Source organism: Elephantulus edwardii, unplaced genomic scaffold (genome assembly GCF_000299155.1).
Source record: "Elephantulus edwardii isolate Elephantulus edwardi_28Jun2011 unplaced genomic scaffold, EleEdw1.0 scaffold00135, whole genome shotgun sequence".
Classification (NCBI taxonomy): Eukaryota; Metazoa; Chordata; class Mammalia; order Macroscelidea; family Macroscelididae; genus Elephantulus; species Elephantulus edwardii.
This window is the reverse complement of record NW_006399885.1, coordinates 7289070-7301403: the sequence shown is the minus strand read 5'-3', so window position 1 is coordinate 7301403 and position 12334 is coordinate 7289070. Positions and strand designations below refer to the sequence as shown.

Sequence of the window (12334 nt, the reverse complement as noted above, 5' to 3'; positions counted from 1 at the left end):
AAATTGTTTTACTTGAGTAAATATTTACAACTACTGGTTTTTCACTCAATCTTTCATATATAATTTCCTTTTAAAAAGAAACTTTTTCCATTTATTAAAATTTATTACTTATTTTACTTGTGACTAAACAATTTAACAAAGTTAACAGAAATATTGGATTTTCATTCATTCATTGTTGCACATTTTTACCCCCTCTTTCCCCCAGTTCATTTTTTAATATTAATTTATTTTTCATTACATGAATACAGATTATTAATGTAAATCATTAATTACAATGTCTATCGAGCCTCTTATTGTACATTGCCATAACTGTCATTCAATTTCTTTATGAATTATTTTTAAATCTATTCTCCCATCTCTGTGTGTAAACCTTTCTTTAGCTTTTTATAATAATAGTTTTATAACACAATAGTCCTGTGGCTGATTTATGTCACTCAGCATAATCTCCACTAGATTCATCCATGCTGTGCTGTGTTACATGACTTCTTTATTATTTTTTATCCTCATTCTCATGAATGTCAAATTGGTTCTGATCATAACCACCCTTCTTTGGGTCTGTAAGGCTGTCATTTACAACAAGAAGGAAGTTTCCATTTTTCTTCTATGGACCTGCTGGTGAATTCAAACCACCAGAGATGTGAAGCTTATGCAGATAGCTCATTATGGATGCCCCACCAGAGCTCCCTCATTATTTCTACAGTGTTGCATAATATTCCCTTGTGTGAGCGAACAGCATTTCTGTGTCAATTCTCCTCAACGCAATTATTCATTCCCTCCTTCACTTAAAAAAAAACCCACATGGAAGGCAGTTTGGCACTTCCTAAAAGCTGAACATAGAAATTCCGTATGACCCAGCTATTCCACTGCTTGGAATATACCCCAAGAAAATGAGAACTGAGGCACCAATGCGGACTTGTACACCAGTGTTTATAGCAGTGTTACTCACCATTGCAAGAACATGGAAACAGCTGAGATGTCCAACCACAATCAAATGGATTGAGAAGGTGTGGTACAGTCACACAATGGAATACTATGAACCACACAGGAACAATAATTTATATTAGCTTACTAAGGAGAGACTGAAGAACATTATGCTGAGTGAACTAATTCAGTCCCATAAGGATAAATACTGTGTAAAATCATTACTGTAGAATGAGTGTGAGGATCCAGGGGGCGGGTGGAAGCAGAGAGGAGAAGATGTGTGTATGGCGGAATTAATCATGGGGTCACACAACTTGATGGGTAGGGAGGGTTAGGGAAATGGGAAGGAACTGGGGTGAAAAACAACGGATTTGAATTTTGTAAATAAACTAGTATCATTCTTTAAAAATCCCACAATAAAACTAGAAACCTCTCCTGATAACAGTGTATTACATATTCGATGCTAAAAACCTTAGAATTCACTGATTCAATCTTCCATCAATCTTCTAGACTAGCAAATTATATGTCTCTACTTCTAAAACTCACTTGCTACAGTATAAGATTTCCCACTTTTTATCAATCCTTTCTGGAAAATGTAGTGTGTGGTTGTTGCTTTTTTAAATTTATTTAAAAAATATAATGGTCCCCATTTTGTTCCACACTAGTTTTACATTTAAGATCTAAGAAAAGGTTGAAAAATCTAAGCTATCTAGACACACTATTATGCTCAGGACAAATTAATAAGCTCAGTTAGGGCAAAACATTTTCCATCAGGTTTATAATTTGAATTTAAGTAGAAGAACTAGACCATTCAGATGGATAGATGAGACTGTGGTAACTTAGTAAGTCAGAACTACCAAAAGCAGAGTAGAGAGTTACTTTCCATGGGATAATATAATCATGTTCCTACTTACAGGGTGAGCTTTGGTTTTATTTACCAGTAAATTGTTCTACTTCAATATATTCATAAGTCATACATTTCAGACTGCGCTCAGATTGAAAAATTTATAAAGGGAGATAGTCATTCAAACACAAAAATCAGGGGCAGGTATTATATTTCTGGGTTCACTTAGCACTGACAGCATGCCAAATAGAAAAAAAAAACCAGAAGAGTTAAACAGACTGAATATGCATCAATTCCAGAAGTTATAAACTATGCAACTATCAGAAAAACTTCCTTTTCTCCCCTATGATGCTTTTTAAATTCAGAGCATATTTAAAATAACTCTAATTCATAAATTTTCAACTCAACAAACAACCCTGAAGAAACAAAATATTTATATTATGTATACTAAATTGTAATGAGTTATTTTCATCTATTGTTTTTGTTATGTTCCATCGAGTCACCTGCGACTCATAGTGACCCTCTGTACAACAGCCTTAAACCCTGCTCTAGCCTGTGCCAATCTTAATGTCTCCGACACATACACCTCTATTACCCCAGTCACTGACTCAATCCATCTCATTGAAGGTCTTCCTCTTCTGCACTGTCCCTCCACCCTCCCAAGCATGATGTCCTGTCTTGCAACATGTCCAAAGTATGTCGGGTGAAGCTTCAGAATCCTTGCCTCCAAAGAGCAGCCTGGCTTCATCCTCTCCAGGACAAACTTGTTTGTTCTCCTAACAGTCCATGGTATATTCAATACTCTTCTCCAGCACCATGGCTCAAAGGCATCAATTTTTCTTCTATTATCCCCTAGTTGTTGTCCAGCTTCCTGATGCATACCAAATAATTGCAAAGACCATGGCCTGTATCAGGCACCCCTCAGTCTTCATACTGACAACGTTGCACAGTACTTTGGAGAGGTCTCTGGCAGCAGACTTTCCCAAAGCAATTCATCTTTTAATTTCCTGGCTGCTGGTACCAAGAGTGTTGATTGTATAGCCAAGCAAACTGAAGCTGTTAACAATCTCAATCTCTTAACCATCTTTCTTGATGCTGCCAATTGGCCCAGTGGTGAGAATCTTTGTTTTCTTGATGTTGAGCATCAATCCATATTAAAAACTGCAGTCATTGACCCTCTGCAGAAAGTGCTTAAGGCCCTCCTCAGTTTCAGCAAACAAGGTTGTGTCATCTGCATAACACAGGTTGTTGATGAGTCTACCTCCAATCCTGATGCCACATTTATATTAGCAAATAAATTAGTGAAGGGATAAATAAATCATGGTGATATGTGTATGGAATAAATATACATTTCTCTACGAATGATAGTTATTTCTTTATCTAAAGATAATTCCTGTTAAGAGCAGAATTCATTGTTTTACAACAAGAGCAGAATTCAAGTTTTTTGGTCTAAAACAGATTAAATAAAATGTAAATTTTAGATTTTATGTATTAAATTTAGAATAATTTTATTTTTTCTTATTCGTATCTACCTTTTCCTACGTTAAAATACATTGGATCATTTTAAAGGGGTGACAAATAAGGTTTAAAACTACTACATTGCCAGAAAATCTAAATTAGCCTCAGAACAAAGCTTAATGGTTATAATCCCATTAATCAAGTGAACTACATCAAAAGCCACTATCTTAGATACATCTGGGAAGACATTCCAAATAAAAGCCACATAGGTCCACATAAGTTGCCTTACCTAGGAACAACTGTATCGAGAAATTTGACCAAAGAATAAACTTCAATAATGAAGGACTTTGACAAATTTAATCCTCTGATGCAATCATTTTTCTCTTACAATAGTCTGGCCCCAGCTACAAGACAACACAGGTTGTTACTCTAGCTAAGAGCTGCCATCGCTGCAGACAGGAAATGTTTTTCATGATGTATCTTTATGATACACCATGTAATCACTGATTTTTCTTCACTTAGGAAGCCAGCAGTGGTGATCATTCAAGAACCATCAGCTCCCTGACATATTATGCATGACTGTCTCTCTCTGCATGCTTTTGATGCTTGCAAAGACACCATGAGCACCATCAATGGACAGAGTTCTCTAGACTCTATCCATCAAGGTGGATTCTAAACATGGGGCGGGGGGGAAGTCCATTGGAGAGAAATAACTTAAGTAGCTACAGTAGAAATAAGTAAATACTGTCACCTGTTTTATTAGATGGTGTAGACAAAAGTTGTTGTCATGTGCCATCGAGTCACTTGCAACTCATAGCGACCCTATCTATGTACAACAGCGCTGAAACCTGCTCTGTCCTGTGCCAACTTTACTATCTCTGATATTCCTCTCATTACCCCAGTCACTCAATCAACCCATCTCATTGATGGTCTTCAAAAGTAAGATAGATTCTATAGCATTCAACTTATTAAGTTAAAGTTCTGGCTTTTCAAGTAATTACTCCAAGGCTATGAATAACAAACTCACTAAAATTAAAACCTAAATTCACTACCTAAAATTAAACAGAAAATGTGAATGGAAGAATATTACTTTATTGGTTGGATTTATCTTTTAAGAACTCTGGTTTATTATAGGTCTAAGGTATTTGACTGCATGAATCACAACAAATTGTTGCTAACATTAGAAAGAATGGAAATCCCAGAACACTTGATTACACTCATGTGAAACCTATACTTGGACTTGGAAGTAGTCCTCAGAACAGAGCAGGAGAACACTGCATGGTTCAAAATCAGGAAAGGAGTGCCTCGGCGTGCATCCTATCTCCATACCTTTTCAGACTATTTGTGAAATAGATCATTCAGAAAGCTGGACTTGATGAGGAGGAATGTGATACCAGGATTGTAGAAAGATTCATCAACAACCTGTGTTATGCAGAGAACACAACTTAGCTTGCTAAAACTGAGAAGGACCTGAAGTGTTCACTGCAGAAGGTCAAGGGTTGCAGTCTTTAATTATGGATTGAAGCTCAAGATCAAGAAGACAAAGATTCTCATCACTGGGCCAACTGGCAACACCATTGTAAATAGAGAAAAGAATGAGGTTGTTGACAATTTCAGCTTCCTCAGGTTCACAATCAATACTCTTGAGACGAACTGCACTGGCAAAATCTGCTGTCAAGGACCTCTCCAGACTGCTGAAAAGCAATTATGTCAGTCTAGAGACTATAGCACACCTGATCTAGGCCACAGTCTTCACAATTATTTGCTATGCATCAGAAAGCTGGACAATGACTAAGAATAACAGAAAAAAATCAATGCCTTTGAGTTGTGTGGTGCTAGAGAAGAATACTGAACATACCACAGACTGCTAAGAGAATAAAAAGGTTTATGCTTGAGAGGATGAAACCAATGTGCTCCTTGGAGGCAAGGATTTTGAAGCTCTGTCTCACATACATTGGACATGTTGCCAAGAGGGACCAGTCTTTGGAAAAGGACATCATGCTTGGAAGGGTGGAGGGAGGGAAAGTGTAGAATAGAAAGACCCTGGATGAGATGGATTTACATAGTATCTGAAGTAATGAGGGTAGGTGTGTCTGAGATTGGCTCAGGATAGGGTGAGGTTCAAAGCTATTGTGCATAGAGTCGCTAAGTTGTTGTTTTGTGTACTGTTGAGTTAGAAACAATACATAGTTGACCCTCCAGCAAGTTTTCAGAGACAGTAAATCACAGGGGAGGACACTGTCCGTCCTTCTCCCACAGAGCACCTGATGGAGTTGAACCAAATGCCTTTGGGACTGCAGTGCTATTTCTTACTACTAGGCCACCAGAACTCTCCATGAGTCACAGGCCAAAGTTTATTAAAGGGTAATAAACTTACCCTTAACATTAAAAAAACTCAAACTTACTGCTATTAGGTCAGATCCAACTCCGAGCAACCCTCCTTTGGGTTTCAGAAGCTTTTAATCCCAATGGGAGGAGACTGCCTGTCTTTCTCTCAGGGGGTCACTAGTAGACACAGGCCTTTGGGTGAGCAGAGCCACAGCTATAGTGAGGTTATCATGCTAATTTAAGACTTGTAGAAAGGTTCAGGAGAACCCACAAAAATCCTCCGCTTGTTTTGTACAGTTCCCCTCCACTTAGCACATCCAAAAGACTCTTCACAAAGTTGCCATAGATGTAACATGGCTAAAATCAATGATTAAATCTAGGACCTCGTCTCACCAGACTTATACACAGTGTTTGATAAAACTCTCCTTCCCTCATTCTTTTTTATTTCTCCTTTTAAAAAATGCTTTTTCATAGGGGGAGGGGTGGGTAAAGGAAAGGGGAAAGATCTGATGCGAAAAACAATGTTATATGAACTTTGTAAGTAAACCAGCACAAAATTTTTTAAAAAGAAAAAAAAAATTCGTTTTCATACAATAACTCACTTACATTATATTTCATTCATATACATTATGTTCCATAGAATCACTTATTTACATTGTGTTTAATACAATCATTCATAAGTACTGTATCCCATACAATTCATTACCACTGATCTGTGAAGCCCTGGTGGCCTACTGGCAAGAAGCTGTACTGAAATCCCAAAGGCACATGGTTTGAATACACCAGCTGCTCTGCAGGAGAAAGATGGGCAATCTACTCCTGTGTAATTAATTGCTTCTGAAAACCAGTTGGAGGGTCAGCTATGAGATGGTTCCAACTCAAATGGTACACAACAACAACAATGCCCATTATTACACCTTTGTCTTAAGTCTCCACTGAGCTTTCCCATTCCCTCACCCTGCTCCCAATCAGCCCACTAAACTGTGCTATCCTAGCGATTTCCAACCTGCCCTTTTTTCCATCTCCTTCCCCCTTTCCTCTTCCCCTTTTGGACATTTATATACATCTTACTAGTTATTCTTCTATTTAAATACTAATGGTCTTATGCAGTATCTGTCCTTACAAGATTTAGTTCATTCACTCAGCATATGCTCTCTAGTCTCTCCCATGTTACATAGTATTTTACGAAACCATTCCTCCTTAGTAATTAATAGTATTCCGTCATGTGAATGTACCTCAATTTTTAAAACTTTTTATTATTACTATTAATTTTAATGAAAATTTACATAGATTTTGGATTTCCATTCATTCACTGTTGCACTTTTCTCCCCTGCTCACCCCTCCCCTCCAGTTCTTTCTTCTCTTTGAAAAGTAAAAGAAAAACTCTTTCCTCCAAGTCCACTCTACTGTGCAGCCTTCATTCTGGACTCCTGTCATGACAGTAATACCTAGTCATATATCCCTTTTAAACAGTTCTCTCCCTCCTCTGTTTCAGTGCAGTATACATTATTTATACCCTCTTTTTCAGTCTCCCCTCAACCCTGATGTCAATCCCATATTACAACAGTGACCCTATGCAATATTTGTCCTTTTGTAACTGAGATATTTCACTCAGCATAATATCCTCCAGGATCACCCATTTTGTACAATATTTCATGAGTTCTTTGGTTTTCAGTGCAGCCTTATGAGAATATACCAGAGCTTCTCTATCCATTCACTTGTTGATGGGCTCTTGGGTTGTTTCTAAATCTTTGCTATTGTGAACAAAGCCACAATAAACATGGGTGTGCGTATATCTGCTTGGGTGGTGGTTATGGTTTCTTTGGGGTATATTCCCAGTAGTGGAATTGCTGGGTCAAATGGTATTTCTATTTGCAACTTTTTGAGAAAGCGCCATACTGCTTTCCACAGGGGTTGCACCATTTTACACTCCCGCCAACGGTGAATAAGGGTTCTAGCTTCTCCGCAACCTTGCCAGCTTTGATGTTTGCTTTCTGTTAAATTTTGCTATTCTTAGGGGTGAGATGATATCTCATAGTTGCTTTGTATGGGTCCTTTCTTACTCGACAGCACACAACAACAACAGACATTTATCATCCAACAGCTAACTGCAGAAATTCTAAATTAGAACTGGCTTGAGTATTACATGGTTTCAAAAAAAATTGCTAACATTGTACATTTTATCCTTGTTAAATTGTATTTTACTAATTTCTGGTGGTCTCAGCATACTGCTGCGGTATTCAAGTGTACCTGACCCAAGTCATGGTGGTGTGTCAGTTGCCTCACAGCCATGCAAAAGCTAGACAACATATAAGGAAGACTGAAGAAGAACTGATATCTTTTGGAAAAGAATACTAAATATGCCGTGGACTGCCAGGAGAAGGAACAAATTTGTCTTGAAGGAAGTATCACTACTGTGCTCAAATAGAAGTAAGGAAGGCAATACTTCATCTCATGGACTGGGGACATGTGATCAGGAGAAACCACTTCCTGGAAAAGGAAGTGCTAAGCCAGAAAGTCTGCTCTGGAAACCAAATATCTGAATGAAAAGCTAGACAGACCCTCACTGACATGTACAGACATTGTAGCTACAACCCCGGGCTCACACACCACAGTGGCTTTTGAGGATGAAACAGGAACCCCAATGATTCCTTCTATTATACACGAGGTGACAGTAAGTTGAGACCTACTGTGCCTCTTTTTTTTTAATTTAATTTTATTTTTTTATTATTTTACTCATAATGTCTACCTACTGTGCCTCTTAATAAAATAACAACAGGTTACCACAGTGACTAAGATATCATATTCATTTAGGGCAAGATTCATAGTTAATGCTAATAGCCATATGTTGTTGTTGCTGTTATGTGCCATCCAGTCAACTGCCACTCTCTTTCTGTGTTTGCATTTTGGTGCAATACAGCTATGCTATGAGCTAAGATCACAGAATGAGCATGAACTTAAAATATAAGTTCTTACTGATGATATAAAAATTCTTCTAAGCTAGTTTATTTGTTCATTCAATTATTTCTTGAGAACCTGCCATGTTCAAGCCATTGTCTTAGGTCTGGGATGTATGATTAAAATAAGAGAGATATGCCCCAAGGAGCTATCAGTCTAAGAGACTAGAAAGAGATAGGCAAGTAAAATATTATTTTAAATGCTGAGAAGTTCATAGTTATTGTTGTGTACCATCAAATTGGACTGGACCCATAGCTGACATTCCAAAGGAAGTAAATCGCATGGGAGGAGACTGTCCATCTTCCTTCTTTTTTAAAAAAAAATTAATTTTAATGAAAGTTTACAGACTTTCCTTTTCCATTTATTCATTGTTGCACACTTTCCTTCTACCCACCCTACCTCTCTAGTTTTTTCTTCTCTTCGAAAAGTAAAAAAAAAAAATTCTTTCATTGTTATAAGATCCCTCCCTGCCCCCGAGTCCACTCCACTGTGTAGCCTTCATTCTGGACTCCTGTCATGACATGAATACCTAATCATATATCCTTTTTCTGCAAAGCAGCTGGTGGATTTGAGCCATGTCCCTTTGAGACTGCAACACTGGATGGAGGGGAACATGTGTATAGAGAGGAGGATTCTTCACCTCCACAAGACCATGTGAGCATGAAAATACAGGAGATAAAAGACAGACCGAGAGAGCTGGGCTTCTCATATACACTGAGACAAACAAGTACAAAAGAATCCTGAGATAAATACTGAAGAGCTCAAGCCAAAGAATGGCATTCATCAGGGATGGGAATTTAGAGCCCAGGAGGAGAAAGGGTTAGCACACAGTATCCATGGGTTCTCTTCTTAGACTTGCAGGAATAGAGAATGTCTTGTTCTTCACATTAAAACTCATGACCTCTGGTGCAACTACTATGGAAGGCTGTATGGCGCTTTCTCAAAAAGTTGCAAGTAGAAATATCATTTAACCCAGCAATTCCACTGCTGGGAATATACTCCAAAGAGACCATAACTGACATCCAAGCAGATATATGCACACCCATGTTTATTGTGGCTTTGCTCACAATATAGCAAAGAGTTGGAAACAACCTAAGTGGCCATCAACAAACAATGGGTAGAGACGGTCTGGTATATCACACAACGGAATACTATGCTGCAGTGAAAAACAAAGAACTCATGAAATATTCAAAACGGGCGACCTTGGAGGACATTATTTTGAGTGAAATATCTCAGTCACAAAGGGACAGATACTGCATAGTGCCACCGTTGTAAAACGGGACTAACACTGGAGTTGGGGGAGACTGAGAAAGAGGAGATAAATAATGTATACTGCATTGAAACAGATGAGGGAGAAAACTGTTTAAAAGGGAGATATGATTAGGTATTATTATTATGACAGGGGTCCAGAATGAAGGTTGCATAGTGAAGTGGACTTGTGGGGAGGGATTGTATAACAATGAAAGAATTTTTCTTTTACTTTTCAAAGAGAAGAGTGAATTGGGGAGGGGGACGGGTGGGCAGGGAGAAAAATGCAGTAATTAATGAATGAAAATCCAAAGTCTCTGTAAATGTTCATTAAAATTAATAAAACAAAACTAAAACCTCTCATGACCTCATCAATTTCTAAGCTTGGAAATTTCTATGCTATAGGTCCTTCATGACAAACAGCCCTATGATCTGCCCCCAGTCCAGGCATTTACAGGCACCGACTGCCTGGGAGAGTGACTGCTGGCAATTATCAGTAAACACCCTCTTGTTGAAAGTCCCAGGAGGTGGAATCTCATGTGTTCATTCATCTTTTCATGGCTGATCACTCACAGGCCACTGGTTACCCTCAGACCAGCTCTCACTCCTGGTTCATCACTGGCCTTCAGCCATGAGAGGGTCTTTACCTGTCTATAAAATACCTGGACAGTTACTTGGGAAGAACTGAAGAGCATTATGCTTAAGTGAATTAACTCAGTCCCACAAGGAAAAATACTGTATAAAACCATTATTGTAAAATGATTATAAGGATCCAAGGTGAGGGGGAGGGTGGAAATTGAGGGGTGAGGATGGCAGGGTAGGATGTTAATTATAGGGTTGCACAATTCAGGGGTTGGGTAGAGTAAAGGAAATGGGAAGGATCTTTTGTGAAAAACATTGTATTCAAACTTTGTAAATAAATCAGAGTAATATATATTAAAAAAATACCTGGAAAATCAATCAGGCTGTTTTATTTCCTATGAACTTGTGGTCCTGGGATGCTATGGAATTAAAGGCCTACTTACTCTGTTAATATAAAATTCAAATAACTCTTGATATGTGAGTACTATTCTTATTTTAAAGTTTCCACTAGAAACAAAAACCTACCAGTCTCCTTATTTACCTTCAATGGAGGTACTCATCCCTACAAAACTACACCTTATTATCCCGTCTGTTCCAACCCACAGTATCCTCATATATGATGACAGTGTGTATCCAAAAGGTTAGAAGTTTAAACCCACCATCTGGTCCATGAGAGAAAGATAGACAGCCTCATCCTGTAAATATTCACATCCTCAGAAACCCACTGGAGGATCACTATCAGCTAGAACCGAGTACTCCTTCCTAAATGCAGAATCATGGAAGAGCAAACTAAAGCATTATCAGGAAATAAAGTTATAACCTCATTATTTTTATCTTTAAAGAGACCCTTTAATACTTTTGTTCCAGAATCCAATCAAGGGAGAGAAAAAGCACTCACAGAGGTAGTTTTACAGCTGTTTTTCTAGCAAAACCAAAAACATGATTGGTAAGCATATGAAAAACTATTCAACCAGTTAGAAGCTTATTACAGTTCGATCCAATGCAACTTTGGTAAAACTACTTACATCCAAAGATTCTTCCTTCAGTAGGATCAGGGCCATGTTCTGAGACACCAATCGGCAGGAATAACCTAAATGGGGGAAGAGACAAAACATGAATTCTTCATTCCTTCCACGGACTCCTCACTTTTCAATGGTTACTTGAATTCAGCTACCCCATCAATGTGATCTCTGGTGGCATAGTGCATTATGTATTGGGCTGCTAATGAAAAAGTCAGTGGTTCAAATCCACTAGCCATTCTTCTTGGAGGCAGATGGGCAGTCTCTTCCCATAAAGCAAACAGCCTTGAAAACCAGATGAAGGGTCACTATGAGTCAGAAGTGACTCAGTGGAAATAAGCTTTTATTTGGAGTTTTTTCCTTTTATATAGCTACAAGCTGGCCACTTTGAAAGTCACTGAGTTAGTTATACACTGGAATTGGGCAAGTGTGAGAGGTGGGGGAAGCAGAATTAAAATGATTTGCATTCTTCCAGAAAACTTAAACAGAACGTTTGGGGTGGTCGGCATAACTAATGGCTAAATAAGTACTTGTCAATTTTTTGTGGATTTGTCTTTATCCTTCTTAGCCTTGTATAAATTAGGATAAGCCTTGGATTATCTAAAATAACAGCAAACACTTTAAGAAGACAAATGGAATCTAATGTTGTGCCTAAACCAGCATAAATGTGCCTATTGAGATATCAAGGTCCTTCCTGTATTTCCAAAATATTAGGTAATTCTCCCAATAGGCTTCAAAGGAATACTATGCTTGAGAAAATAATTTTCCTTCCATAGTTCAAACTAGCTCCTATTAAATGAAACAAAAATTAATTTAAAAGAAGGGGGATCATGTAATATTTGTCCTTTTGTGACTGGGATATTTCACTCAGCATAATGTTCTCCAGAGTCAACCATTTTGAGTAATATTGCATGAGTTCCTTGTCTTTTAATGCAGCATGGTATTCCATTGTGCGAATATACCACAGCTTCTCTAG

General features: G+C 38.0%; 1 protein-coding gene across 2 annotated transcripts in view; it reads right to left on the bottom strand.

The window, feature by feature from the left end:
- The window catches only part of ATP8A2 (ATPase, aminophospholipid transporter, class I, type 8A, member 2), a 720462-nt gene that overhangs the window by 562193 nt on the left and 145935 nt on the right, over positions 1 to 12334 (bottom strand). For both annotated transcript variants that reach the window (XM_006894116.1, XM_006894117.1), the window contains exon 23: positions 11365 to 11429. In XM_006894116.1, the coding sequence (XP_006894178.1) occupies positions 11365 to 11429 (65 nt within the window). The remainder of the gene's footprint in view (positions 1 to 11364; positions 11430 to 12334) is intronic.